At 44.4% G+C, this 27,094-nt stretch overlaps 2 protein-coding genes and 1 pseudogene across 2 annotated transcripts; 2 read left to right on the top strand and 1 right to left on the bottom strand.

The window, feature by feature from the left end:
- Positions 1 to 1,164: 1,164 nt before the first annotated feature.
- On the top strand, positions 1,165 to 6,392 carry LOC117860551 (vacuolar protein sorting-associated protein 29). Its single transcript, XM_034743870.2, has 3 exons — positions 1,165 to 1,534; positions 4,385 to 4,522; positions 5,775 to 6,392. The coding sequence occupies exons 1-3, from the start codon at positions 1,403 to 1,405 to the stop codon at positions 6,072 to 6,074; spliced, it is 570 nt and encodes a 189-aa protein (XP_034599761.1). The 5' UTR covers positions 1,165 to 1,402; the 3' UTR covers positions 6,075 to 6,392.
- Positions 6,393 to 9,955: 3,563 nt separating this feature from the next.
- On the top strand, positions 9,956 to 10,750 carry LOC117843265 (uncharacterized; annotated as a pseudogene).
- Positions 10,751 to 18,365: 7,615 nt separating this feature from the next.
- Positions 18,366 to 20,318, bottom strand: LOC117837032 (uncharacterized). The gene is made up of 3 exons (XM_034716625.2): positions 19,615 to 20,318; positions 19,414 to 19,527; positions 18,366 to 19,303 (listed from the first exon to the last, which is right to left on the bottom strand). Exons 1-3 carry the CDS (start codon positions 20,091 to 20,093, stop codon positions 18,760 to 18,762), a joined length of 1,137 nt encoding a protein of 378 aa, XP_034572516.1. The 5' UTR covers positions 20,094 to 20,318; the 3' UTR covers positions 18,366 to 18,759.
- Between the last annotated feature and the right edge of the window lie 6,776 nt (positions 20,319 to 27,094).

Here is a 27,094-nt window from a genome sequence, read left to right on the forward strand (position 1 = left end):
CGGCGTAGAGGTGCGCGGGCAGCTGGAGTATTGAAGACTCTTCCTCTCCCTCTGACGACCTCCGCATAGGACCGTGTCCCGTCCGTCGCGATGGGGGGGAGCCTGGAGCCAGCAGGTAGCAGATCCTGTAGGGGGATCTTCAGATCCGGCGAGGTGACTCGCGGATCCGGCGAGTCCGGCACCCAATCGACCTCGGGCGGCGGCCGTCGGTGGAACCGCGGAGGTGGCGGTGGGGAGCCATTGGCGAACTGCTCCCAGGCTCTTGTTGAGGATGGGGATAGTGGGGGTCGGGGTCGTGGGTTCTGGTTGAGGGTCGGCTTCGGTGGGGCTCCGCGGAGGTAGGCTTGGGTTGACGCCGGAAGCGGTGGGCGGCGCGGCGGCGGCGGAACGAGGGGGGCTGGCGTTGGGGAGGGGGGGCTCTCATTTCGAACTAGACTAATTAGACTTAATAGATTCGTCTCAAGAATTAGCCTTCATTTATGCAATTGGTTTTGAAATAATCTATATTTAATACTTCTAATTAGTATCTAAACATTCAATATGACAAGGATTAAATTTGAGTTCCTGAAACCAAACACGCCTTTAGTCTAGCGCCTGTTAGGAGATTGCGGTGCTAGTTAACCTCTTGTTGCTCTATTACTTGCTCCTACTTTGAAACAAAAAATAGAAATACAGGACAGGTTGTTCCCATCGATTCATCTCGTGTTCGCTGACAAAAGGATCCCGGAGGATGCGGGGCCTGCATGTCAGTGACCATGTCACCATGACTTAGCGTAGAGAAAACCGGTTCAGCCGTTTGTGCCTTTGCCACGCGTCTAACAAGCTACTGTTGTGTGCAGCCGTGTTCCGTGGTTCGATCAATGCTATATGCTAGTGGATTTGCAGTATCCAAACATAGTAGAGGAATAGTATTCATTTTTCACGACCATCCCACCAATTAATAAGCACTGTTAAAAGGCTTGCGCCCGTTACTTTGCGTAACCAAAATGAAGCCCATACGAGCCGTGTCTAGCGGGAAACAAGCCCAACCAGACGCCCTCACCCGGCCCAGGTTTGTCCTGGGCCACAGATGGGCCCACTTTCGTACAGCGAAGCGAGCAAACTACGAAGGAATACATCGTCAGGCTGACAAGTGGGCCCGCGGCTCCGCAGCCTGGCCCCACGTGCTTGCCTCCCCGTTCCTCGGTTCCTTCCTCCCCTCCCGTCGCGCATCTGAAGCGTGCGGGGTAGGGAGACCGATCTTGTTCGCGGAGGTGTTTGACGGTTTTGACTCGGATCATGATGCGCAGCTAGATAGTGGAGAGCTTGACCTGAGGTGGGGGACGCGGATCGCAGGGTAGAGGCAGGAGACCGAGAGGAAGGAGAGGGGTATAGGCGGAGGGAGAGGAAGAAGGCGGGAAGGATGGTGCTGGTGCTTGCGCTGGGGGATCTGCACATCCCGCACCGGGCGCCCGACCTGCCCGCCAAGTTCAAGTCCATGCTCGTGCCCGGCAAGATCCAGCACATCATCTGCACCGGAAACCTCTGCATCAAGGTAAGCCTTACCTTCCTCGCCGCCCCTGGCCGGCCGGCTCTCCTCTTCGATCTTACCATCTCTTTCTCTGTCTTCATGAGTCCAATCTGGCTGCCTGGCGAGTTCGTAGCGCCGTGGATAACAGCGTCCCGGGAGGAACCGTTTTGGTTCTTAGATGGGGTTGGGATCAGCGGCATAGGTGTTCAGTTGGGCAAGCTATGTGCGCCAATTTGGGCTCCCGGGTGGAGAGAGCAATGAGCTTGCAAGGGATTAATTATAATACCTGAGTGTGATCTTGTGATTTCCTTTTTTGTTTAGAGGAATTGATAGTCCATGGACGCCATATTTTTGCGAATTGTACTTCATTGTTGATGCGTTGTCAAAAATCAGTGATTGCTTACTGATGTTCAGTACACAAAGGTTGCATCCTACTGTTCAATCATAGAGCTCTCTCTAATTCTTATTAGAAAACTGTCAAGGGAACATTCTCAATTGGAAACATGTTTACCGTGTCTATGTTTACTAGGCATTATGCAGCTATAATACATTGCGGAGTTTTCCTAGGGTAATGAAACTTTGGTGACAACTAGGGTACGTTGTTACAAAGAAACCCTGTAATTGCCTTATTGTCCTTGCTGCTTCTCCTTCTGCAAATATCATGTCTATTCATAGGTAGCTTGACCAAATCATACATTACAGTTGTGGTTATAGAAATTCGTTACTATTATTATTTCATACTCTTAGCATTATGCAGTTGCAATACATTGTGGAGTTTTCCCAGGGAAAAGAAACTTTGGTAACAACTAGGGTACCTAATTACACAGAAACCCTGTGATTGCCTTATTGTCCTAGATGTTTTCTCCTCCTGCAAATATCATGTCCATTCATAGGTACCTTGATGAAATCACACATTACAGTTGTTTTTAGAGAAAATTCATTACTATTATTATTTCATACTCTTATCAAGTTCTCCATTTCAATGGTGAGGTTTTGAAATTGTAACTTTTCAAAATCAATTTATTGCCAGCTCTTCCTTGATAAACTAAATTCTATTAGTTGATTTTTTGGAAGTAAACTGCAGGGAACACATCATAGCTGCTACCGCTAGATTTATCAAATGAAGAACCTATAATATGTATGACTAATATTAATTGCACTATCTAGCTCCAAATGATCAGCTGAAATAACTTTTTTTTTAATTTCATCTTTCATTGTTATTACAATCGTGCGTATAGAAATTTGTTACTACTATTATTTTATACTCTTAGCATGTTCTCCATTTCACACTTCTTAAAACACAAGTTTTCTAAATCAATTTATTGCCAGCTCTTCCTTGAAACTAAATTCTCTTGGTTGATTTTTTAGAAAGTAAACTACAGGGAACATATTATCGAGCTTCAAATTATCAGCTGAAATATTTGTTTTATTTCATCATTCATTGTTATTACTTATCATAATGTTAGTTGTTTCCGAGAAATTTTTTCTAAAAAAGGAGTATCTACTGAGAACACTGTGCAGGTTTATGAAATGTTACCAAAACCGAGAAGTGTAGGGAAGCCCTATTGGATCTAAATTAATTTATAAAAATAACAGGCATCATGGAATTTGCAGAAAAGCAAATTGGACCGTATTAACCTTTACAAAACTGCACGATGATCAAAGCTAAAAGATGGAAAATTCAAACCCATTTCATTGGAAGCCTTAGTCATAGCCTCTTACCTAAGTCAAACAAATTATCTAGAGATATCATCTATTCCTTGAGAAATTCCAAACCATGAACCAGAGAGTTCTTCCATCGTATATTTAGAGGAACCTTGTCAGGAAGCATTCTAGTTATTCTGATAGGAAAGGGTGACTAGTTCCTGGCTTAAAAGATGCTACTCATACTGGTCAAAGAGTGATTACAAAATCAGTCCTCGTCAGTAAAAATGGCAAGGTAATAACTGTAGTGCAGTTTTTTAAGTGATTTTTCATTGCATTTAACTGAACTAGATTACTAAATTCAGATGGACTTGAAATCTTGTTAACTGCTGATGGTTCATTGAGCTCAAAATGTAATGTGTATCCATTCAGACATCAATTTGTAAACATATGGGCAAGTTGGTTAGTACTTATTAACCACCCAATTTTCAGTTCTCTCTAATCTTACTTCTCCAAGGAAATAGAAGGAACTAATTTCATTCCAACCAACATGCCTGTGGATAAGGATAGCTGTAGAGAATAGTGCTTCAGGTCCCATATATTGCTACTTGTTCACTTTCAAGTTTTTGGCATCATATAAGCATGCCAATTGGTTTGTCCTATTTTAAACTTCTCCAGAAACCTGGTTTATCAGAGGTTTACTCACAAGTGATAAATCCCCACGACCCTCCAACTGAAATTAGCTTATTTAGGATCTCTAGTACAAAATGGACATAGGCTTGCAAAGGTTAGGCCCAAGAAGTTTTAAGCTATTTAGCGCCGCCAATGATGTGTTGAATTATCCTTTTGGAACCTAAAATAGACAAAGAACAATTATCTTTCACATATATGGGGTGCATGCTAATAGATCTTGTGCATCAAGCATCGATACACAGGGTTGTAAACACTGACTAGAACTTAGAAGTGTTTCGGGCTTAATCCAGCATACATACTTGGTTAGAAGTTTTTTAAAAGAAAAGGAACTGTAGAAGAAAATTGCATTTCATGTTGATGAAGTTGGTCTTAATTTTGTAGGGTTTTTTTTCCAAAGAACAGTAGAAGAATATTGCATTTCATGTTGATGAAGTTGGTCTTTAATTTTGTTTTTATTCTGTGTGGGCGTGTTGGTGGAGTTGTATATCTAGTATGAACTGTTTATTCAGACTAATAAATTTCATGATTTCCATCTAGGAAGTCCATGACTACCTGAAAAGCCTTTGTCCGGATCTCCACATTACCAGAGGAGAATATGATGAGGATGCTCGATACCCAGAGACAAAGACACTCACAATTGGTCAGTTTAAGCTTGGGCTGTGCCATGGTCATCAGGTTCGTTTATGACCCAAAATATATGAAAGCTTTTACTTTCATGCCTATGATAATACATTTTATGCATACTCTTACTCCTTGGAATGCAAAGGAAACATATGCTTGTTTTATGATGCGTATAATTTATTTCAGGTGAGATCATGTTTGTTAATCTGGTTAATTATGCTTCATTGTTCTATGATGATGAAATGTCACTTTGCTATCTGCATATTTATGATCCTAGACTGCTTTTAGTTGGATGAAGTTAAATCTGTTATAAATTTGTGCATGTGTTAAGTGATCTCATGTTAGCAGAGACTCAACATTTTTTGTTTCTCTGTGCATTAGCATGTCATGCCCCACGTAAATTTGACACTTCTTTGCGATACCTCTAACTATTAGACAAAATAGGTTGATAAGATACATTATCAGCTAATGGCATTAATGTGGCAATGTGTTTCTTAGCTTTACCAGTGGGGGATCCATTATAACTTTTGTTACAGAATTGCCAAATAAGATGCGTAAAGCACTGCACTCGTATTAATTAAACTCCGTGTTCTAGTCTTCAGTGTTGTAAGGTCAACTGTCTTGTCCTCCAAAATGCAGAGAGTGTAACACTGTAACCAGAGATGTTTCCTGTCCACTGGTTCATTTTTAACAATGTGATACATGTCTTCAATGTCGCAATATGGCAGCATTCAATGCATCTTCAAATGGTCTAGAGTTACATTGAAAGAAAATTTTATTTTCTAGACTTTAAACAGCTCACGTTGTCTTGTGGGTGTCTGAGCGAGCGATCCATTCCCATAGACAATATCCATAAAGTGATTTGATACTCCCTCCTTGGGAACATGAAGCCTGGTCAACACCATAAAGCCAATACACGGTGTCTTGGACTTCAATTCACTTCAGGAGAGCCATGCGCGATGTTGGTTCATTGTATCTGCCAGTGCATGCACCACGTTCTGCACCTTCATTCACCCAACTTATGAACATTTTTCTGCATACTCCATTATACCTTTTTTCACTCTGTACGTCACCGTTTGTAGCCATACAACTTCAGTGGACACGATTAAAGGGCAAGAACTGATTGTAAGCACGTCATTTGCTGATTATGTGGCTATTGAATTCCAGTAGACCAGCTCTACACTGACACTCCTGAGCAGCCCCTATGTCAAATGTTGAAGTCGTGCATGTGGCCATTGAAACATGGACTGTCAAATCGATATTTTCCCTAACCAGTTTCCCTGAATCTGTGTACCATCCATATCAGGTCGTTCCATGGGGCGACCTGGACTCCCTGGCGATGCTGCAGCGGCAGCTGGACGTAGACATCCTGGTGACGGGGCACACCCACCAGTTCAAGGCGTACAAGCACGAGGGCGGCGTGGTGATCAACCCCGGGTCGGCCACGGGCGCCTACAGCAGCATCACCTACGACGTGAACCCGAGCTTCGTGCTGATGGACATCGACGGCCTGCGCGTGGTGGTGTACGTCTACGAGCTGATCGACGGCGAGGTGAAGGTGGACAAGATCGACTTCAAGAAGACGGCGACGACGATGCACGCGTAGCTTGGTTCGGTGCGGGCGTGGAAAACACTGAAAACGGATATGTCTAGTTCCTGTTGCTTTCCCCTAGAGCTCCCTGGACTCTCTCTTCTTCTCTCCCTACCGGTTGTGCTCGCCTGTTCATGTGCAAGAAAGTGGAGCTGTTTTCACGGATTAGTTGACCAGATTGTCAGGGTGGGTGGGTGGTGTTAAATGTTAAGCTAGCTATGACTTGGGTCGTGTTTTAAACTTTTTATCAGGCGAACCTTGATTTGTCATTTGTGTTTATATATGCAAAATAGAGGAAATAATTGCAAAACAGATCGGTTTGCTTTTGCCGCATCCCATTGTGCGGACTGCTTCTTTCTGATTTTCCTGCTCGGTTCCCGATGCTTCAGTGAATGAATAACGAAGAGGATCACGTAGCATATACTTTTTTTTGTTGCAAAAAGAAAAAGGATAAAGGAAAAGTGTTGGTGTGCGGCGGCATTGCCGGCCTCCTCGGCCGGGCCGGGGGGGGCTCCTAGCGTTGCGTTGGGGAGCCCACACGCCGGCACGGGGACGGGGGAGGCAGCGTTGCCCGTGGCACACGCAAAAGCGCGCTGGACGGCACCGACACGCGCAGAGGCAGAGGAGGTCCGATCCTGTGGCTGCTGTGGGCATCATGTACTCACGGTGGCACGCAGATGCACCAAGCACGACTAGTGTCCCCCGGGGAATCAGCCTCTCTGGGACGCACGGATTCGAAAGAATCTCGATCTGGGTTTCTATTCGTTCGAAAACGCTTGAAATCATTTCGAGAGAACACTTGGTACATCCATCTTCGACTTAACTGAGTATCTCGAGTTTCTGAATCCTATGAATATTGGGAAAAGGGAGTAAAAGTTTCACTAGGTAACTCTAAGACTTATCATCAATGTCGCCTACGTTTCTAAACTCTTAAATGCATAATAAGGTACCTTAATTTGTTTAGTGTGGCAAGCAAAAACAATAAACTTAGGTCTTACTTGCATCCTCTCATATTGTTGATTCAAGCTTTTACAATCTAGCAACCCAAATTGTTCCATGATCCAACGATCCACCAACCCTAGCTATATCTCACCAGCTGTCTCAACTCAACTTCTACCAGCTTGTGTGATTCAACCACCCCACGATCCAGATGTCCAAATAGCTTCCGAACTTCTACAGTCCAGTTTTTAACAATTCATAATTCGCAAGCTCACTTTCACATTCTGTGTTGGAAACTAAATTGTTGAATCATGGAACCCTAAATTGTGGAATCTCACTCGTTGTCTCACACTACCTTCTACCAGGTTGTGTGATCCAAACGCCCCATGGTAAGTTATCCAAGTAGCCGTCCAACTTTACAATCCATGCATAATCTACGAGCTAGCTTCCACAAACTGTGGTGGATCCAAAGCAGGCCTTTAAACTTTTGTGCGAAAACTAGTACAGTCCCGTGGTGAAGCAGCCAACTTCAGCAATCCAATTTTTCTTAAGATATATATAAACAAAGCATTACAATCAACCAGGGCTCTGATAGAGCCCTCTTCATCAGCAGCAGGCGGCGGCATTATTGCGTGCACAAAGAAAAACAAATGTGTACTGGGCCTTTCACTGTGCCGGCATCAAATTAGCAAAGAAAGAGTTGCACTTTACTCCCTATGTTCCAAATTATTGGTCATTTAGTTCTATCCTGAGTGTCAAACCCTCTCTAAATTTGACCAACTTTTTTATTAAAAAAATATGTGAACATTTCCACAATACCAAATAAATACACTATCAATGAAATAATTTCATGGTGATTTTGTGAAATTAATTTGACATTGCAGATGTTTTTATTTTTTTCTATAAATAAATTCGACCAGAATTAGCAACTTAAACTAAATTTAAGTGACCAACGATTTTGAACGAAAGGGATATACATACACTCGTCTTACCACCAAGGTGGTTTGTGACCTCTCTTAAACCGCACAGTAACAAAACACTTGGGAAACGAATTAATAAGCATGTGAAGCCCTGGCTGGCCTGGCATCGCACTTTGCTAACGAAAAGCTAAGTGCTTATTACCGTTGGTAATAGGATGCAGCTAGCTGTGCACCTTTCGTCCACCCCACCACGCACGAACGTGTGCTTGCGCACTTTGCTTGACGCCAAGGCGGGCGCGAAAAAGCGCAGTCGACGCGTCAGCGAGATTGCATTACTACAACAATCAGTTGTGTTACTGTCAGTGGGTCTATGCACGCATGTTCCTCGTGGTTTGCCATGTACTCTTCATCCCAAATTACTATTCGTATTTTATAGATACATCATTTTTACTATGTGTTTAGATATAAGTATATATCTAGATGTATGTTAAAATGTGTGTATTTAGAAAATTCAAAACAAAGAGTAATTTGGGACGGAGGGAGTGCTAGTTAGTTAGTATACGGAGCTTGCGCGTGGTGCGAGGGGATTCGGGGAGACACATAGGCGATGGTACATGGGTCCGTATGGGATAATCTTGTTAAATTAGCAGAGGTAGGCCAAGCCACAACAATAATGGAGGCAGGCAGGCAGCTCAAGCAGAGTAGAGCCCCAGCCGCTGCCCCACCTCCATGGCGTCGCTATCGCCCGGCCCGGCCCCCTCGGTGGCTACCATGCACGCTGGCGATGGCACTGACAGTGACAACGGCAGGCAGGGGTGCCCGCGCGTGCTAGAGCAAGGATGGGAGGGGGAGAGGAGATGATCTCCTGCAGCGAGTGACCCGTGGGGGCGCCACGTGTGCCGTGGCTGACTGGCTGTGGCCACGCGCCTGTCAATATGTCATGCAAGAGCACGGCCCTCATGAATTTTCGTTTAGCGTCGGTAGATTTTGCATATGCTCGTGCTGGTATAAAATCCATATGGAAAGGAACACATGTTGGTAGATTTTCTATATGGAACACTCATGATTGGTTTAGGGGTAGAAAGTCCATCACCACACAAAATATTCTTGCAACGGTTGATTTTGACCTAAGGTTTATATATGTTCTTGCTGGGTGGGAGAGCTCTGCCATGATTCTTATGTGCTTCAAGATGCTCTATCACGTCACAATGGACTAAAAATATCAGAAGGTAGAATCCCACCGTGTGTTCTAATAGCTCCAATTTGAAACTTCAATTTCATTCTTAGCTAATTAATCTTTTCAAAAAAATAATGTAGGTAAATATTTCCTAGCTGCTGCTAGATATGCAGCAAGACCTGGTGTATTAATCCCATACCGTGGTGCTCGATATCACCTACAAGAATATAAGGGCACTAGAGAACGAGAGACCCCGAGGGAGTTATTCAACCTTCGCCATTCCTCGCTTAGAATAACTGTTGAATGAGCATTTGGTACCCTTGAGAACTGCTTCAAAATCTTTGGAAGCCGGCCATTCTTTCCTTTGAAAACACAAGTGAAAATTGTGATGGCATGTTGTGCACTTCATAACTGGATCTTAGAGGATGGTCCTGATGAGTATGTGTATGATGATGTTGTTTGGTACACAACATTGCCTCGAAGCGCAAGAAACCGCAGTGATATGCACAAGGAGAATGTGGCATGGGCAAATAAAAAAGATGAGATGGCTCAAAAAATGTGGGAAGATAAAGTAGGAGCAGATGTAGCTTTGGATGAATAAATTATGTATGAAACATATGATGTTTCTTACTGTTAGTTTCCTATTGATTTACTTCTATGTATGAACCACATGAATGTGACCCTCCTTATCGATTTACTTCTATGTACGAACCATATGAGTGTGATCCTTCCTTATCAATTTACTTCTTTATCTGACTTATATGAGTGTTACGCTTTATATGATCTTTCTTGTTGTACTATTTTTTATTGATTTATTCCATATGATTTTGATTAAATATCTCATGTGATGGGAAACAACCATGACCAAGGGAAAAGAGAAGGGTGATGATTTTGCATCCTCTCGTGAGAGGTCCCGGAACTGGTACGAGGATCAGAGCAAATACATGCTAGAGTGGTATATTGAGTACCTGAAAAAAAATAGCACAAAGGATTCAAGATCCACAACACATATTGTGTGCTGATGCTTTAAACAAGAAGTTTGTTATGGGGGTGACTGTTGGTCAAGTGGACCGTTATTACAGGTACCACAAAGAAAATTGGGGGTATATTTCCAAAGCATTGAGGAAGAGTGGCAATACATTTGACCATACCAGATGCTTGGTGATTATCTCAGAATCTAAAAAGCCACTGCAAAATGTAAGTATTTTTCACTAGGTTTAAATATATGAACCAGTTTACAATCTAAACTGCATATAGTAATTTCACTAGTCTAAACCAAATGCAGGATAGAGAAAGATGTCTGCTCTCTAAGCCCATCAAGTTCTACAATGAGATGGAAGAGTTATTCAGAGGATCTAGTGCTGATGGTTCTTTGGCTATGGATCAGAACACATGCATGGATACTAGTGATGGTTCAAATAGTGATGATTCAATAGAATTACTTGATCTGAACTGCTACACACAACTTGAAGACATACTTGATGAGAATTCTGACACTTTGCCAACTCCAACTAGGCACGCAACTGTTGATAACAGCTCTTCCAGCACTAGTCGAGCTAGTAAGAAGTGTCCAAGAGGCATGAAGTCACCAACTAAGAAACCAAAAAACAAGAGTCATTTTGCACAATCCACTGATGCAATCACTACTACAATGAAATCACTTCGAGAGACACTTGATGGCACTGCTCCTCCCCAAATGCTATAGCTTACTGATCCTCATGCAGCCTTAGGGCAGAAACTAGAGGAAATCTCGTTGACACCTGAACAGAGGTTTCTTGTCAGTGAGCATTTGTCTTCCAAGGAGAACAAAGGTATGCGTGGCTGGTTGTGCAATGCAAGTGCTGCTACTTTACATGCTTGGGTGTTCAAGTTCTTATGTCAGAAAGAAGGCATTAACCTGTGAAGTTTAACTTGTGAAGGTGGCTGTTTTCTAAATATATTGCGATGGACTTCGGAACTTTTAGTTGACTGCGTGCTTATTTTGGCTATATGTAGCGATGAATGATGGCTAAATGTGTATGTACAGTTGGTTGCGTGCTCATTTTGGATCTGTGCAGCAATGAATGTTGTTTAGATGTGTATATAGGGGGTGTTTGGATCTTTAGTCCGGACTAAAATAGGGGGTGTTTGGATCTTTAGTCCGGACTAAAATTCATATCACATCGAATATTCGGAGGCTAATTAGGAGGACCAAACATAAGCTAATTATAAAACTAATTACACAGATGGAAGCTAATTTCCGAGATGAATCTATTAAACCTAATTAATCCATCATTAGCACATGTTTACTGTAGCACCACATTGTCAAATCATGAACTAATTAGGTTTAATAGATTCATCTCATAAATTAGCCTCCATCTGTGCAATTGGTTTTGTAATTAGTCTATGTTTAATACTCCTAATTAGTATCTAAATATTCGATGTGACAGGAATTTTAGGAGGTCCTAAATAAACAAACGGGGCCATTTGGCTGTTGATTTTGTAATTTGAGATAGAATGCTAGTTTCACTGGACTTATTTAAAAACTTATGCACTTGGTCTTGAACATCCTGGAATGGTACTGTTTCATTGAACATCAAGCTTGTCTTTTATGCTTGAAATATTGTTCAGAAATTGGTGGTAATCCCGTTCAATCAATCAACGCGTGGTGATGGATCAGTCACTTTAATTACCACCCGCTGACTGATTAGTACCGGAGTTAATTAACAAGATAATTGTTGGCAGCGCCTTTCTCTCTCTCTCTTCCCGACTCGCACGGACGCGACGCGACGCGACAGTGCGACACCAGACAAGGACGAATGGATGAGTGGAGCCCGGCCCCGGCAGCAGGGTCTCGCCCACGGCCCGCCTACCCGGCAAGTCCACACCACACACACACCCACATGGGCGGCCCCGCCCGAACCCAAACCGTGTTGACCTTTGCGGTTGCAGGGGCCACCGCACCGCGCTGCTCCGGGACAAAAGACAGCGTCTCGTCTCGTCTCGTCTCTACTCTCTACTACTGCTACACGGGGAGGAAGGGCGAAATGCCTGGTCGTACGCAGCCAAATCCACAGGCCTGCCAATGCCACCCACCTTTCTCCCTTCTGGAACGGATGTCGGCTGTATAGAAAATTTTGAATCGGTCTGCTCTTCACCTTAACCTTTTCTCTCCGTACCGCCTATCATGACTTTCTTTGCTTTTTCCACGGTTTTCTTAATAATGTGAAACGCTGCACATACTGGAATAGAACGAGTTGCAACGAACTCATTGAGAAAGTATCCCTTAGTATAGTACAGTCGAAACCCACAACCATGAGTATGATTGCGTGGCAAAGAGGAATTGGCACAATGCAAAAGGAAATGGCAGCTCTGCCTTGCCAACTCACTAGGACGGATGACATCAACTCCGGCAGTAAGGAACTGTCGGGGCCAATAGGATAAACTGCCAGGTTTGTATTTTCCTGATAGCCAACTGTCGGGAATTCCCTCTCGGCATTGCTGTGTCGGTAACGATGAACCAATCGTTGCAAAAAGCGAAGGAATTTGGGCCAATCCTTGCATCATCAGAACAAGTTGAATCAGCGAGGATAACTTGCAGTCCTTTGTGTTTCTTCCGCTTGAGATTATCATCATCCATTAGAAGAAATGAGTCGTGGGAGTCTAGGACGAGTCAACGGGAGCAGATCAGATTATCAGGGCACCTCGATAGAAGACAATAGTAATTGAGGATCGACTTGGCAAACACAAAACTTGAATGAGCTAGGTACAGAGGAATATAGGTCACAAACATATTAATGATGATAATTTGAAGAAAACGGATATTTGTTGGCAAGGATACTTGAATGAGTTAAATGATTTTTTGTGCTTCAGAACTTTTTCATCATAAGTATGTTCTATGTAGAAAAAGATATTGATAATCAATATTAATTTAAGTTCGCTTACGTTTTACATTTATTTTCGGTTTCTTTATTATCTTCACTAGCGCACTAGCAATGTTCACTAACAACACTATTGCAATGCAGTTTACAAGTTCCATCTATTGCGCATTAACGTGGCGCTGGTCACATACCTGACAGTTCTATCGGATCATATATGGTTTACCTCAACAGAACTATTAGATATTCGTCACCCAACGGTCCAGTCACGGGCTATTTTCTTTAGAATGACAGGGCTCTCGTAAATCGATACGGGTGTTGGGGCAACCGTAGATAGCGTAATGACTCACATCCAAAAATTAGGTGACGAGGTCGTGCAAGAGCCGAAGTGCAATCTATTGGCTGTCGGATTTAGTGCCCGGCAGTTCACCAGGGTTACCTAGATGGTAGATTTGTAAGCAGAGGAGATCGTAAGATTAAGAACCCGAATGGTAACACAAGGGCGCAAGGTTTAGATAGGTTCGGCCCCCGGAGAGTAATACCATACGTCCTGTATTCTGGTGGATTGTATTGTTGCTATGGGATGCAAAGAGTTGATGTATGTTACCCTCAGGGGGCGCCCCTAACCGCCTTATATAGGCTGACAATCTAGGGTTACAATCGGATAGGATCTAATCCTAATTGGTTGTTACATGGAAGTCGAACTACAACAAGTATCCCGTGATATCCGAGCAGAATCCATTCACCCGGCCTCCGGACTTGTGCTCCACATATCTTCATACCTTGGCCCGCACGGCATGGTCGGGCGGGTCCACTTGTCAGGGCCGACCAGTATCTTGGTCTGTGGAGACCCGTGGGTACCCTTATCCCTCAAGCTCCCGAACGATATGGAGTCGAACAGGAACTTGAAAGATTCACAACGAAGCTTGTAATGTACTCAGCTGAAGGTGCGGTGTCGTCATAGTGATGGAGAGGCTGCGCAGTGCTCAAAAAAGAAGAAAAAATTGAAACTTCCACATGCGTGTGACTGAATGCGCATGGTTATGCGACTACCGAGCTCCAGGATGTCTGACAACCTGTAGATCGAAGGGAAGCACATGAAGAGCGCCGCAAGATGCACTCCATATAGAGTAGCCCCCGAGCATTGAAGCGATTAAAGTAATCAGTCCAATGATCAAGAAATGATGTATTGTTTTCGTAGCAAAACGAATCTAAATATAGCGCTCAGCCCCCGAGCGCGAGGACCGGTGGAGCCGCGGAGGCACGCCGACCTGAGATAGGCACCTAGCCCCCAAGTGCGAGGATTGGCGGAGCCACGGAGGGAGGCACACCAATCTGAAATAGGCACCCAGCCCCCAGGCGCGACGACTAGCGGAGCTAAGGAGGCATGCCGACCTGAAATAGACGCCCAGCCCCTAGGCACGACGACTGGCGAAGCCAAGGAGGCACGCCGACCTGAAACAAGCGCGAGGACTGGCGGAGCCACGGAGGCACGCTGACCTGAAATAGGCGCCCAGCCCTCGGGCGCGACGACTGGCGCATCTAAGGAGGCACGCTAACCTGAAATAGACGCCTAGCCCCTGGGCGCGACGACTAGTGGAGCCAAGGAGGCACGCCGACCAAAGTAAGGTGCCCAACCCCTAAGCCTGGGAGCCGACTAAGTCGCACAAGTACACCAAGTCACATTCCGTCCCAAACCAGAGAGGTCGGCTGGGCAACGGGAGGTATGCTGAGTCGTCTGTGGTGCCCAGTCCCCGAGCTTGGGAGGCGGCCAAGCCACGAAAGCACGCCGAGTCACCTCCTGCCCTTAGCCAGAGAGGTCGGCTGGGCAACAGGAGGCACGCTGAGTAGTTTCAGAGCTGTAAAAGGACAATACAAAGATTATGTAGCATAATATAGAGCATTTAATAATTGAATAACTCGGAGTTTTATTCGGCATAGAAGAAAATTGTTGCGCATCCTGCTCTTGTAGGCCATGTAATTTCCCCGAGTAGTTAGCCTGTTATGTTTAATCACCTAGTCTTGCTTAGCCAACAGTCTGCTGAGAGTGGATCTTGAGCTTGTAAACGGGGTATCACAGGATGAGTCGAGGCTTCATGGATTAAAGGATGCGCTACTCGAGTATTTTAGCAACTGTTAAGAGAGACGGACAAGCCGCAAAGCAGTTGAAACTATGCGGGAAAGCGAGAGCGTGCGTTGGGCACTTGTAGGGCGCAGCCCCCGATTACCCATTTAGTGGACGGACCAAGCTGTATATGCAGTCGGGGCGTGATCAAGGTGGTCGGCGAAAGTCACGGAGACATAGAGAAGCCGATGCGTGAAGGTGTACAAAGATGTACGGAAGCCGTAAAATATTTAATTGAAAATAAGACTTAGCTTGATTTGTAGCTGAGTTGGAGAGTCAGCGTCGTGCCCGAGAGGGCAGCCATCGATGAACAATTGTTGATGAAGCTAGTGTCGAGTCGAAGTGGAAATCAGTGGTGCTGGCTGCGAGGGCAGCGGTGCGTGGTGCTGTTGTTGCGGCATGTACAGATCGGAAAAAGATCAAAATATGTGATTAGCTTGATAATTCGCAATCGACAGCATGCACCCTCATCCGCCATAGAACGCAGATGTTGATCCCGTGATTAGATCGAAGGGCATGGGTGGGTGGGCTTCATGTTGTTGGGGAAGATGACGCTGGGACGAGATGCCATCGAGCTTGCTGGGGAGGATCTCACGATCACCCCTACCTGGCGCGCCAACTGTCGGATTTTTAGTGACTGGCAGTCCACCAGGGGGTTACCCAGGTGGTAAATTTGTAGGCTGGGGAGATCGCAAGACCAAGAGCTCGAATGGTAACACAAGAACGTAAGGTTTAGACAGGTTCGAGCCTCCGAAGAGCAATACCCTACATTCTGTGTTCTGATGGATTGTATTGCTGGTATGAGATGCGAAGAGTTGATGTATGTTACCCTTGGGGGGCGCTCCTGGCCGCTTGATATAGGATGACGATCTAAGGTTACAATCGGATAGGATCTAATCCTAGTCGGTTGTTACATGAAAAGCAATTTGATTCAGACTACAACAAGTATCCCGTGATATCCAAGCAGAATCTGTTCGCCCGACCTCCGAACTTGTGCTCCACATATCTTTATGCCTTGGCCCACACGATATGATCGGGCGGGCCCACTTGTCAGGGCCGACCAGGATAGGCCTCCGAACTTGTGCTCCATGTCTCTTCATGCCTTGGCCCGCACGACATGGTCGGGCGGGTCCACTTGTCAGGACCGACCAGTATCCTGATCGGTGGGGATCCATGGATACCCTTATCCCTCCGTGGCTATCAAAGCTCTCTTGGAGCTCTCACAGCTGACCAAGGCTGTTTTCTAGGTTTGTTGTCTATTGGTGCAACACCCCCTCTTTGGGAAGATAACGGTTCAGAGTACATTCACTTTCGCATGAGATTATGGGTTTTGATTCTCCTGTTAGAACTACATCGTGGAAGCATTAAGGGTGAGAACCATTCCTGAGGAGCATGGATGCATGTTCAAAATTTAATATGTTAGTACAACAATATCCTCAATCAACCAGTGGGGACATATGCCCTCCCATATTGTACTATTAGTAATGCATATTAGCCTTGAAAAGCGCTTGTGGGGAACATTTATTTTATTTAAAAAATACAATAGTCAATGGATCATGGTTAAAACAATTACATGAATTTAATTATGCAATATTTTCCATAAACAATATATATTATCCTCATTTTAAACAATTTTATTTTCTATTAATATTCTAAAAAGTTGTTCCCTAACTTTATCTGCTATGGTTGCGAAAAAAAGACAATGCTACATTTTCTTTTTAAATTTTGTTCTTAGAGAAATTTTAAGAGTGCTTGAAAAAAAATAAGAGCTATCCATTCGGCAAAATCGAACGGTGGAAACAAAAGAAGTATCATGAAGTACCAAAAGAGAAGTACCAAAAAGTACCAATTTGGTGGGACCAAGTAGCAAAAATAGTGAGAAATTACTATGATGACCTTTTAATTATGTGTAAATCTATTTAATTCTTTTCTCTAAGAAGAATAAGAAATGAAAGTACCTTGAAGTACCACTGGTCCTTTAATAGCATTGTAGCAAAGCTCTTATTCTTAATAATGATTTAAAAATGAGCCCAAGTGCCAACAATACAGTCGCATGATCATAACATAGCTATATGTGAACATGAATATCAATACATGCTAATTAAGAATATTGCCAAATAAATTTAGTAAGTTCGCACAAGTGATTTTTTTTAAACCAGGTCATAGTGCTACTACCATTGCAATGACTAAGAAGATGCATATTGAACTCAAGAGCAAGTACATTGCTGCACTTCAGCGGTCTTACATGTCGTCTCATGCAATACCACATATGATTTTTGCTGATGTGGAGGAGAGAGGGTGAGGAAAGAGAAAGATGTCGTTATATCGCGAAACAACCGCCTCATAGGCTAGATTTTAGAACTATGATATGAATACTCCACCATGCAACTCATAATATTTTTTTCTAGCATTTTTTTCTATGCACAAATTAAGGAAATAGAATTACTATGAGACAACTTAAAAAGACAACCCATTGTACATATTGTTTGTTAAGTCATCTTAAAATTACAGGTCAATGCATTAGACTGTCTATCAGACAACATCAATATACTTGCCCTTAGCAGGACTATCAACGGTCAAGAATTCAGCAAGCCAAACTGAATCAAGAAGAGAGTGAACTGTGGAACCAAACCAATGATTGAACACTTAACAAAAAAAAATAAACGATCAAAAGGCTCACGGCCGAACACTGCAAGAATCAGGGGTAATCAATTTTAAATATGTCACAAGGCATTTCACTTGGCTCGTGAACAATTTTTAGGGCATTTCACTAAGTTCACATTTTCAATCATTAGATTCCAGCCCCACTCATTGCTTGTTGCAGTGTGTGACACTGTAGGGAGTAGGTTTATTCATGTGGCCTGTGGGTGGTCCTAACAATATCTCCCCAACTTTTCCTTGACCTCTCTCCAAAGCTCTCATGGAATCCATGGGAACACAGCACCCCTCTGTCCTCCCCTCGAAAAAGTCAGAGGAGATAGAAACAAAACCAAGAGAAAAAATAGCACTAAACCCCTTGACCTTTTCTCATCCCCCACTGCAGCAAGCATCCAAAAGCAGCCAGCAGCATTCACACACACCATACAAACAGATCCGTCCATCATCAGAGGCGCAAGGAACCATCAAAAAGGCAAAGATAGATGGAGGTTTCATTCTTGAGAACAACAAAAGCGATCAAATTTGCCACTAAATTAAAGAGTTCTCATCTCCCTTCAAGCTTACACAAGAAAAGAAGCTACTACAAGCAGGAAGAAAAGTTGTTGAGCAGGGAAAGGAAGAACCAAGAAGAGCCACCCAAACACAACATCCACTTTTTCTTTCATTTTTGCACTCCTTTTTGTTGGTTCATCATCTACCACTTTCTATTTACAAATGCAAAAAAACCAGACACCTAAGGGAAAAGAGATACAAAGTCCCAACCATACCTAAAAAAAGAGCAGAAAAGGAACAAAATGCAAAGATGGTGTTGTTCTGATCAGTGAAGAACTGCTAGAAGGTGGGTAATGGATCAAGCTCTGTACTGGTTTGGGATGACTACTGATGCTAGAACTACTACTAGTATCATTATGCTGCTACAACGGATCGATTAGGATCAGATGCTATCTTCTCCTCTCTTCTCTTCCCTCGATTTCTTTCATCTACAAGGACGGCACATCATTGTCTCTTCATCAAGAACAAGAAGTCAGTTCCCGGCGCCGGCTGCTCCTGTGGCTGGCTCGCCGGCGGTGGTGGGGGCCGGCACCCAGGGGAAGCTCAGGAAGGGCTCGTCGCCAATGTCGAAGAGCGAGGATCTCGGCTCTAGCGGTGCCGCGTCGTCGCCGTCGGTGAGGAACAGCAGCTCGTCCTCGCCGGCCATCTCCATGTCCTCCACCATCAGCTCGTCCTCCTCGTCGTCCTCCTCCTCCATGGACGGCGTGCGCAGTGGCGTCGTAGGGGAGAGCCCCGCGGCCGACGTGGACGTCGGACTCGGGCTCGGCTGCTGGTGCTGGTCCTGCGCGTCGCCGGCGCCGGCGCCGCCCACCACCACGGATGGCGGCGGCGGCTGCGGCGCGGCCGAGGAGGGGAACTTGTGGCGGGTGGTCCCGGCGAGCGAGTTGCGGTGGGTGGGCGCCGCGTGGTTGTGTTCGCCGGTGTAGGTGAGGATGAAGGTGTTGGGGTCCGAGCGGCTGCGCTCCACCTGCTTCCGCGCCGCGCACCCTTTGGAGCTGCTGCACCGGTAGTAGCCCCTGTTCAAGAAACCGAGCAAAGCCGGTGAGATCAGGATGCTCCGACGCTGGCGGCCGCCATGGCCAGTCTCTCGTTACAAGAAGCTAACGGAGAAGGGGATTCGGCTGACCTTGGGTAGGGAGAGCCCTTGATAGGCTTCTGGCCGTACTTGCGCCACGCCCACACGTCCGAAGACGAGCCGTCCGCCGGAACGTGGCAGACCACCTTCTTCACCTGGTTCTTCCTGGAGTGCATGGAAACAGCCAGCGTTAGCAAAGAAAGCAAAGAACCGCTGCCATTTCCGTGCGGAGAAGCACTCAGGGACGCGTACCTTCTCTTGGATCTTGGCACTCCGCCGGGCACCGGCCGCCCGCTCGGCTGCGCCCTCGTCAGAGCAGAAGCCGGAGCAGCGGCGGCGCGCACCTGAGGTGGCGGCGCGTCCACCGCTGCCACCACCGGTGGCTGCTGCTGCTGCTGTTGTGTTGGCGGAGGAGGCGGCGGCGTTGGCGTTGGCAGAGTCGGCTGAGGCAGGGGAGGGTGGGCGGCTAACAGGGCCATGAGGAGCTCGTCGCCGTCCTGCCCGCCGCCAGCAAAGAGGTCCGGGAAGCGCCACCCGGCATCTGCCTCCGGCTCCTTGGCAGGCTCCGGCGCCGGCGCCGGCGCTGGCTTCTCCTTCTGCGGCTGCGGCGGCGGAAGCAGGAACGCCGCGAAGGGGTTGTCCGGTTGCCGCGGCGGGGAGAGGCGGCGGCGGCAGCCCAGGCGCACGACGGTGTCCAGATCCCAGTTGTCGAAGTAGCGGTCCTCCTCCATTGGCGCGGACGCGGAGTGGTTGGGTTCTTGGCGCTGGAGGAGACGGGGGGGAGGAGGAGATAAGGCGGAGGCGCTGACTTTTGCTAGTTTATTGATTGTTGTGGAAGGGGGAGGAGACTATGGGCGGAGTAAAAGGAGAGAGAGAGTGGTGGGCAAAGGCATTGGATCCTGTCCTAAAAAGGGGTGAGGGCTACTGGTCTATGCTGTGGTTTTTTTTTTCTTTTCTTTCTTGGGGCTTGGAGTTTTATAGAGGGTGGGGCGCAGGCAGGCCTGCAGGGCAGGGCGGTCCCACTTGACTTTGTGAAATGTCAAAGCGGTGAGAGGATTCAAAAGGGGGGAAACAGAAAACAGGAGGCTAGTAAATGGGAACTAGCAGGTTTTTCTGGCCAAAAATATCTCTTATTTGGTTAAAGTACGTGTGCATAATTGACTCTAACGAGATATTAAGATTTTAGCTACGATTGACACTTGAGGATGGTCTCTATTAAGATTTTCATTACTAGTTGTTAACATTGCAATAGATTTGTGTCGGGTGTATTTGCCCATGGTTTATAATACCATAATATATTGTATAAAAGCTCGTGCTGACACGTTTGGGTATCTTTCGACAATGATTTATAAATTAGGATGGAGTGAATTCAAAATTCAGTTACTATCTGTCGCCGAAATATCTCTTATTTTATTAGAACACGTATTTATAATCGGCTCTAACAGGATATTGCGTAAGTCAATTTGGAATCTTATAGCTATGATTTATAGATGAGGATGGCCTCTATTAATTTTTTTCATTACCGGTTAACATTTGAATAGATTCTGTCTGCACTATCTGCCCGTGGTTTTGAAATACAAAAATCTTTTTGCTACTCACATCAATATGGTATATATATGACTCTTTATTGCATTGAATTGAAATATGCATACATATGAATAGATATGATTTATGATTGTGCCTGCAATATTATTATAAGATTTTGTAAAATAACCTAAGATTGTATCAAAAATCTTTTGCAGCTTGTTGATGGCTAGGTAGGATATGCATACATATCTTTGTAGCTATGATTTATGAATTAGGATGTACTGTATTCAAATTTGCATTACTATTTGTGGCCAAAATGCCTCTTGTATGATTAAGATACAAATGTATATTTGATTCTAACAAGATATGCATACACCAATATGCAATATTCTAGCCACGATTATACTAAAGGATGGCCTAAAACTTTCATTACTAGTTGTCATTTGACTATACATTTAATATGTCTTATATAATTTCAGTACGCATTTATACTCTGTTGTTATAAGATATGTGTGTATCTACTTACAGTATTTTAGCTATGATTTATACCGCATGATGACCTATGTTAAAACTTTAGCTGCTTCTTGATGTTTGAATATATATGCTTACAGTTACTCTGGTGGCCACGATTTATAAAAATATACTCCCTCCATCCCAAATTATAAGTCATTCCAAGAATCTTGGAGAGTCAAAACATCTCAAGTTTGACCAAAATTATAGAGAAAATTATAAAGATTTATGACATCAAATAGGTATACTATGAAAATATAATTGATGAAAAATCTAATGATACTTAGATGACATCATAAATATTATTATATTATCATATAAATTTGGTCAAACTTGAGATACTTTGACTCTCCAAGATTCTTGGAATGACTTATAATTTGGGATGGATGAGTAGTTTATAGGTTTTGTTCGACATTTTGTAGGTTGTTCACGGCTAGATAGGATATATGTGTACGCAGTCTTATGCGATTTTTTTTTGCAATGATGTATAAATATTTAATTTTTTTCCATTGCTAATTGATGCTTGAATATGATATGACTAGTGTGTCTATGCAATATGTAGCCATTGTATCCACATTATTCATGTTCCCACTCAACACTATATATGTATATGTTATGTGTTGTATATTTGGCAATAAAGTTAGCATTGCACTGGATTGTATTAAAGTTAAATCAGCCACTTGGGGAGCATATGCATACATATTTGTCTATAATGGATACAAATTAAACATATATTTTTCTGGTTGACGATGAACGATATATATATAGATAGATAGGCCCCTCGTGGCCATTTCCTTCTCAAAATCATGATAAACACACAATTAAGTGCTCCTGTTGTTCAGTTTGGTTAGTGCACATTTAGAGGGTGTTTGGATCCCCGGGCTAAACTTTAGTCTCTGTCATATCGAATGTTTAGATACTAATTAGGAGTATTAAATATATACTATTTAAAAAACCCATTGCACAAATGGAGACTAAATGGCGAGACGAATCTATTAAGCCTAATTAGTCCATAATTTGACAATGTGCTGCTACAATAAACACTATAAATTGAAACAACATGATATGTATTAGTAGAAAGGGTCAACCATGGCACGCTTGTTATTATCTGTGTACAGTCCATGCATTCAAAATCCACCGCCCATGTGCTCAATAATACCGTATTTAAAATCACACACACTCCAATTAACAATATTATAACAACACGAAGTGCTTTTAAAAAGAGCTGATGACATACTGCGGTTTGAATAAATTAGACGGTGATGTGGACTTTGCCTGACAGTTTTTCACTTTCTTTTGCGCAAGTCAAACCCCAATTGCATCCTGCAGCGGTTCACGTCCGTATGAACAAGCAACGGAAACGGAGTTCCGAAGGCACAGTGTACACCTCCAGCAGTTCACGTCTTGACCAGCTCGTCGATCGCTCCTCTCACGAGTCCAGGTCCAGTCCATTCGCATCGCAGCCGACTAGGCTCTGCCACCGCACGAATCTTGACGGAGAACAATCCCAGTCTCCCAGCTGGCAGCGGCAGTAAATTGGGGGCTCCGTACTTTCGGACGGGCCTTTGACTTTTCGATATGGACACGTGGGCTCCGTACCGTGGGGCCCGTCGCTCAGAGACACAGGGGACGACCTGGGAGGGCGACGACCTCGAGCGGGGGAGGGAGGGGGTGTTGCAAAAGTCGCGCCGTTTGACCGGTTCCTCCGGTTGAGCCCCGCGCCCACTTGGCGGCCGTCGCGTGAGCGCGTGGAGGAGGAGGAGGACCACCGCTTCCCCACGCGTCGGCGCGTAGCGCCCCTGGCACTGACCGCTGGGCTCGGCATGTCGGCTGGGCGCCTCGGCTGACGTCGGCCTGGCGTCGCGGCTCGTTGCGAACTTGCGACGGCCGCGTGTCTCATCCGGCCGGGTTTTCCGGGCTCAGTTTCCGGGAGAGAGGACCGAGGATGTTCACGAAGATTTGGTCCAGTTTTTGTTTCATGTTTAGGAAAAAGATTTGCTCACTTCTTTTTCAAAATATAAAACGGACTTGTCGTGGATATAGTATTCACCTACGTTGTTAATCACTGCTCCATCCGTTCCAAATTACTATTTATTTTGACTTTTCTAGATACATAGATTTTGCTACGTATCTAGTAATATTCGTTTTGATTTTTCTAGATACATCACTTATTCTATGTATGTAGACATATAATTATGTTTAGGTGTATATAAAAAATATGTACTTAGAAAAAGCTAAAACGAATAGTAATTTGGGACGGAGGGAGGAAGTAGGTTATATATTTTATAAATGATCCCGTTTATTGACAGTGGTTAAAATCACTTTGGTAGCATATGTCACTACACTATTTTTTTTCAAAAACGGTTACCAACTATGCCTCCTAATACTTTTATGCAAATTGAGGTTCAATTTGTTTCTTTAGGATTACTTAAATCTATACTATTACACTGTACATACACAGACTATTTACCTTATTATCCTTGTTCGGAATAGAATTCAATAATTAAGCTACATCAATATTTATCATTAGAATCAATTGAAAATACAATCAAAATGATTGTGTTATCTACCAGGCAATTTAGTCCAATGCTATAATAAGGTTACCTCTGCCATTCATACCACAGTCCCAGTGAAATTGTGTTGAAAAATATGCCTTTTCATTTTGCTAGAATTTAGGAGGACCTACAAATGTAACAAAATTCTCATGTTTTGTTTTCTCTTTTCGGTTAGCAATGGAGTGGGTCCATCATTTTTTTTACAAGATAGAGTTTTAGGGGAGTGTCTAAGGTCCAACCAGATAGACTATCTACTTTTTTTATTTTTCTTTTGCCTTTCTTTATTAAGTAAAAAAGATACACATAAACTCAAGTTCAAGAGCACTCAAACAGTGTGGTTCCCTTTCAAGCAAATGTCATGACATATATATAGTATCCGTTACATCAAGAATATAGGGAGGAATTTTAAGAATATATGGTTGAAATTTTACAAGGGCAGGCAACATATATCATGACATCATGTATCTTTCAGTGAAAATGTGCAGAATATGCAGAGTCTATTCATTGACATTCTTCAGAATATATGCAGGGATTTTTCCTCTGTTTCGCGTCTATGCATCTCCCTTTATTTCCACTTCGAAAGTAGGATAAATAATATACTCGGATGCATGTGCTTTCTCCTTCCGGGAAGAGCTACACAAAATTATTTGACCTTTTATGTAAAATCTTCACAGTGATTAACTCTGTACCTGTTGTACAATAACACAAGGCGCAAGCAAGTGAAATGGGCTTAGAAAACTGAAAAGTTTGAGACCAAAAGAAAATGAAAGGCCAAACTTGGAAATGTTCTTGTTAAGTACCACCAAGCCATCTTGGAAATGTGCTTGAATATGCTTTGTCCAAGCAACTTGGCTACTAAGCGCCCACCAATGGATTGGTTGGTTAATGGTATATATTTTATTCTTAAGGCCCTACACAATTTTTTTTACCGACCTATTTTTTTAATTTTTTTATTCCACTCATGTTTAATTTGCTCCCACAGGGAGTCGAACCTGGATCTACTGGGTGCTATTCAGGTGCTCTAACCACTAGGTTAGAGATCCTTTCACAAGGCCCGACACAATTGAGAGGAAACGAATTAAAACCATAAAAGTTCACATAAAACCCATTTTTTTGTTCGAGAACATGACGATGGTTTAAATGCCTGTCCTTTGTCCATAATTATATAACTCTTCACGTTTTCATGATTAAAACTAATGAGAGATCAATGCATGGTTCCAACGGTAAGGACGTCCGCAGGTACAGCCGTAGTTTAACCAATCACCGGAATATTCTCGTGCACGCTGGCTGGGTGCATCAGTGCACACTGAAATGCAACTGCTCCTGGATTGCATATGATCTCGCCCCCCTGCAGAGGCGTACCTGACGACGTCGCACATACAAATATAATAAATAAATTGACGTGTCGTATCCGTACTTACACAAGAGATGCCAAATGGTCCCGTGTGTTCAAATATTGTTCCGAGTGCAGTACAGGGCCTGTACGTACTTGTGGTCGCATGTATGATCGCATCGCCAGATCTTAGGGAATAAATTGTGCATGCACGCATGCATGCCTTAGCGCCGTCTAGGCCTGAGCAATGGCAAAAAAATCCGATTTCTTTCACGTCCAAAATCTTTGCCCAAACCCGCCCATTAACTCCATCGGCCAATAAATTCGGGCTGAGCTCGGGCTGGATTACCCATCATTTTCTAGTGTAATTTTAATTAATTTTATTATTTGGGCCGGACTTGAGCCCGTTCATTTTTTTCATGCCGCGAAAATCCGCACCACGTCCGATCCTAAACGAGTGTCGGGCCGGGCTTAGCCTGTTGGGCTTGGACCAAGCCTATTTTGCTCAGGTCTGCGCCAATAAACATTAGAAGAGCTACGGAGTATGTAATTAATTATTAGCAAGATCCATCGGTTGGAAGGCATTGTGCCTTGTTCTTGTCCTTTAATCGATTGGGTGCAGATTAAGATTCAGCTGTACGTGCCGTCGCCGATTGCTAGCAGACTAGCAGCGTAATAAAGGGGTTAATCAGCCAGCAGCAGCAGCTAGCCCAGCACTAACAGGCCGTTCTACCACCTTCATTTTAAAATGCAAGCCGTTTTGACTTTTCTAGTTATATAGAATTTGCTATGAATCTAAACATAACCCTATATTTAGATACATAGAAAAATGTATATATCTTTTTTTTAAGATAGCCTGAGTAAATCCTATACTCACACTCACGTGTATAGAAATTTCATATATTAAAAAAACTAAAACAACCAGAGTACCATCTATCATCCATCACCGAAGATCACACTACAAATGCAACCTCCCATGTGAGCAGGCCCACGAAAAGGCCATCAGGCAGGCAGTGATCGATCGCATCAATCCAGCAATCATGCATGCGCGCCTCCCATCCATGGTAGTAGCAGTGTCCGGATCACACCCATCGTTTTCCGTCAGGGACGCGGATTACGGAACGCACGGCCAACCGGATCCCGGCAGCTGTAGGAGCAGCCTCCGCCACCGGAAGTGCCGTCGCACAGTGGCGGCGCGCCCTGCGCACGCGCGGCGCCACTAGCCGTTTGTTGCAGCTGGCGATCATAATTGCTTTGCGGGGCGCGATGCCGTGGCCTTTTCGACCGGATCGATCGCTCTGGATTTCGTGGTTTAGGTGAGCGAGAGAGAGGTCTTGATGATCGGGCCAGGTTGCGGCGCAGATTAACGGCGGCACACGCGTGATGCTTCAGGCCCAGTTTGGTTTGGCGCTGCTGAGTAAAGTTTAGTCCCTTTTAAAGAACTACAAGAGACTGCTAAAAAACGAGAAAAAACGAATTCCAATAGTGCACCCAAACCTTCCTTAATTTTTTCATGATATTAAAAAACAGCCTGTCACCATGTATATTTTAGCGTTAGCATTCCCCCCAATCTCGATTCCCGCACGCCCGCGCGGCCCTTCCCGCGCACGCAGGTCGAGCGGCAGGGCGAGGGGCCACGTGCTTCGCGCAGCACACCTACTGCGCCCTCTTCTGGACCTTCAGCAGCGAGATGTGCCCGGGTCGTGAACCTGTGTATGGCGCTCGGCCTCGGCTTCCCCATCGCCGCCACCCTGTACATGATCTACGACCCGCTCGACAGAAAGGTCGTGCTCCCGGCGTCCACCGA

Source organism: Setaria viridis, chromosome 1 (genome assembly GCF_005286985.2).
Source record: "Setaria viridis chromosome 1, Setaria_viridis_v4.0, whole genome shotgun sequence".
NCBI classification, from domain to species: domain Eukaryota; kingdom Viridiplantae; phylum Streptophyta; class Magnoliopsida; order Poales; family Poaceae; genus Setaria; species Setaria viridis.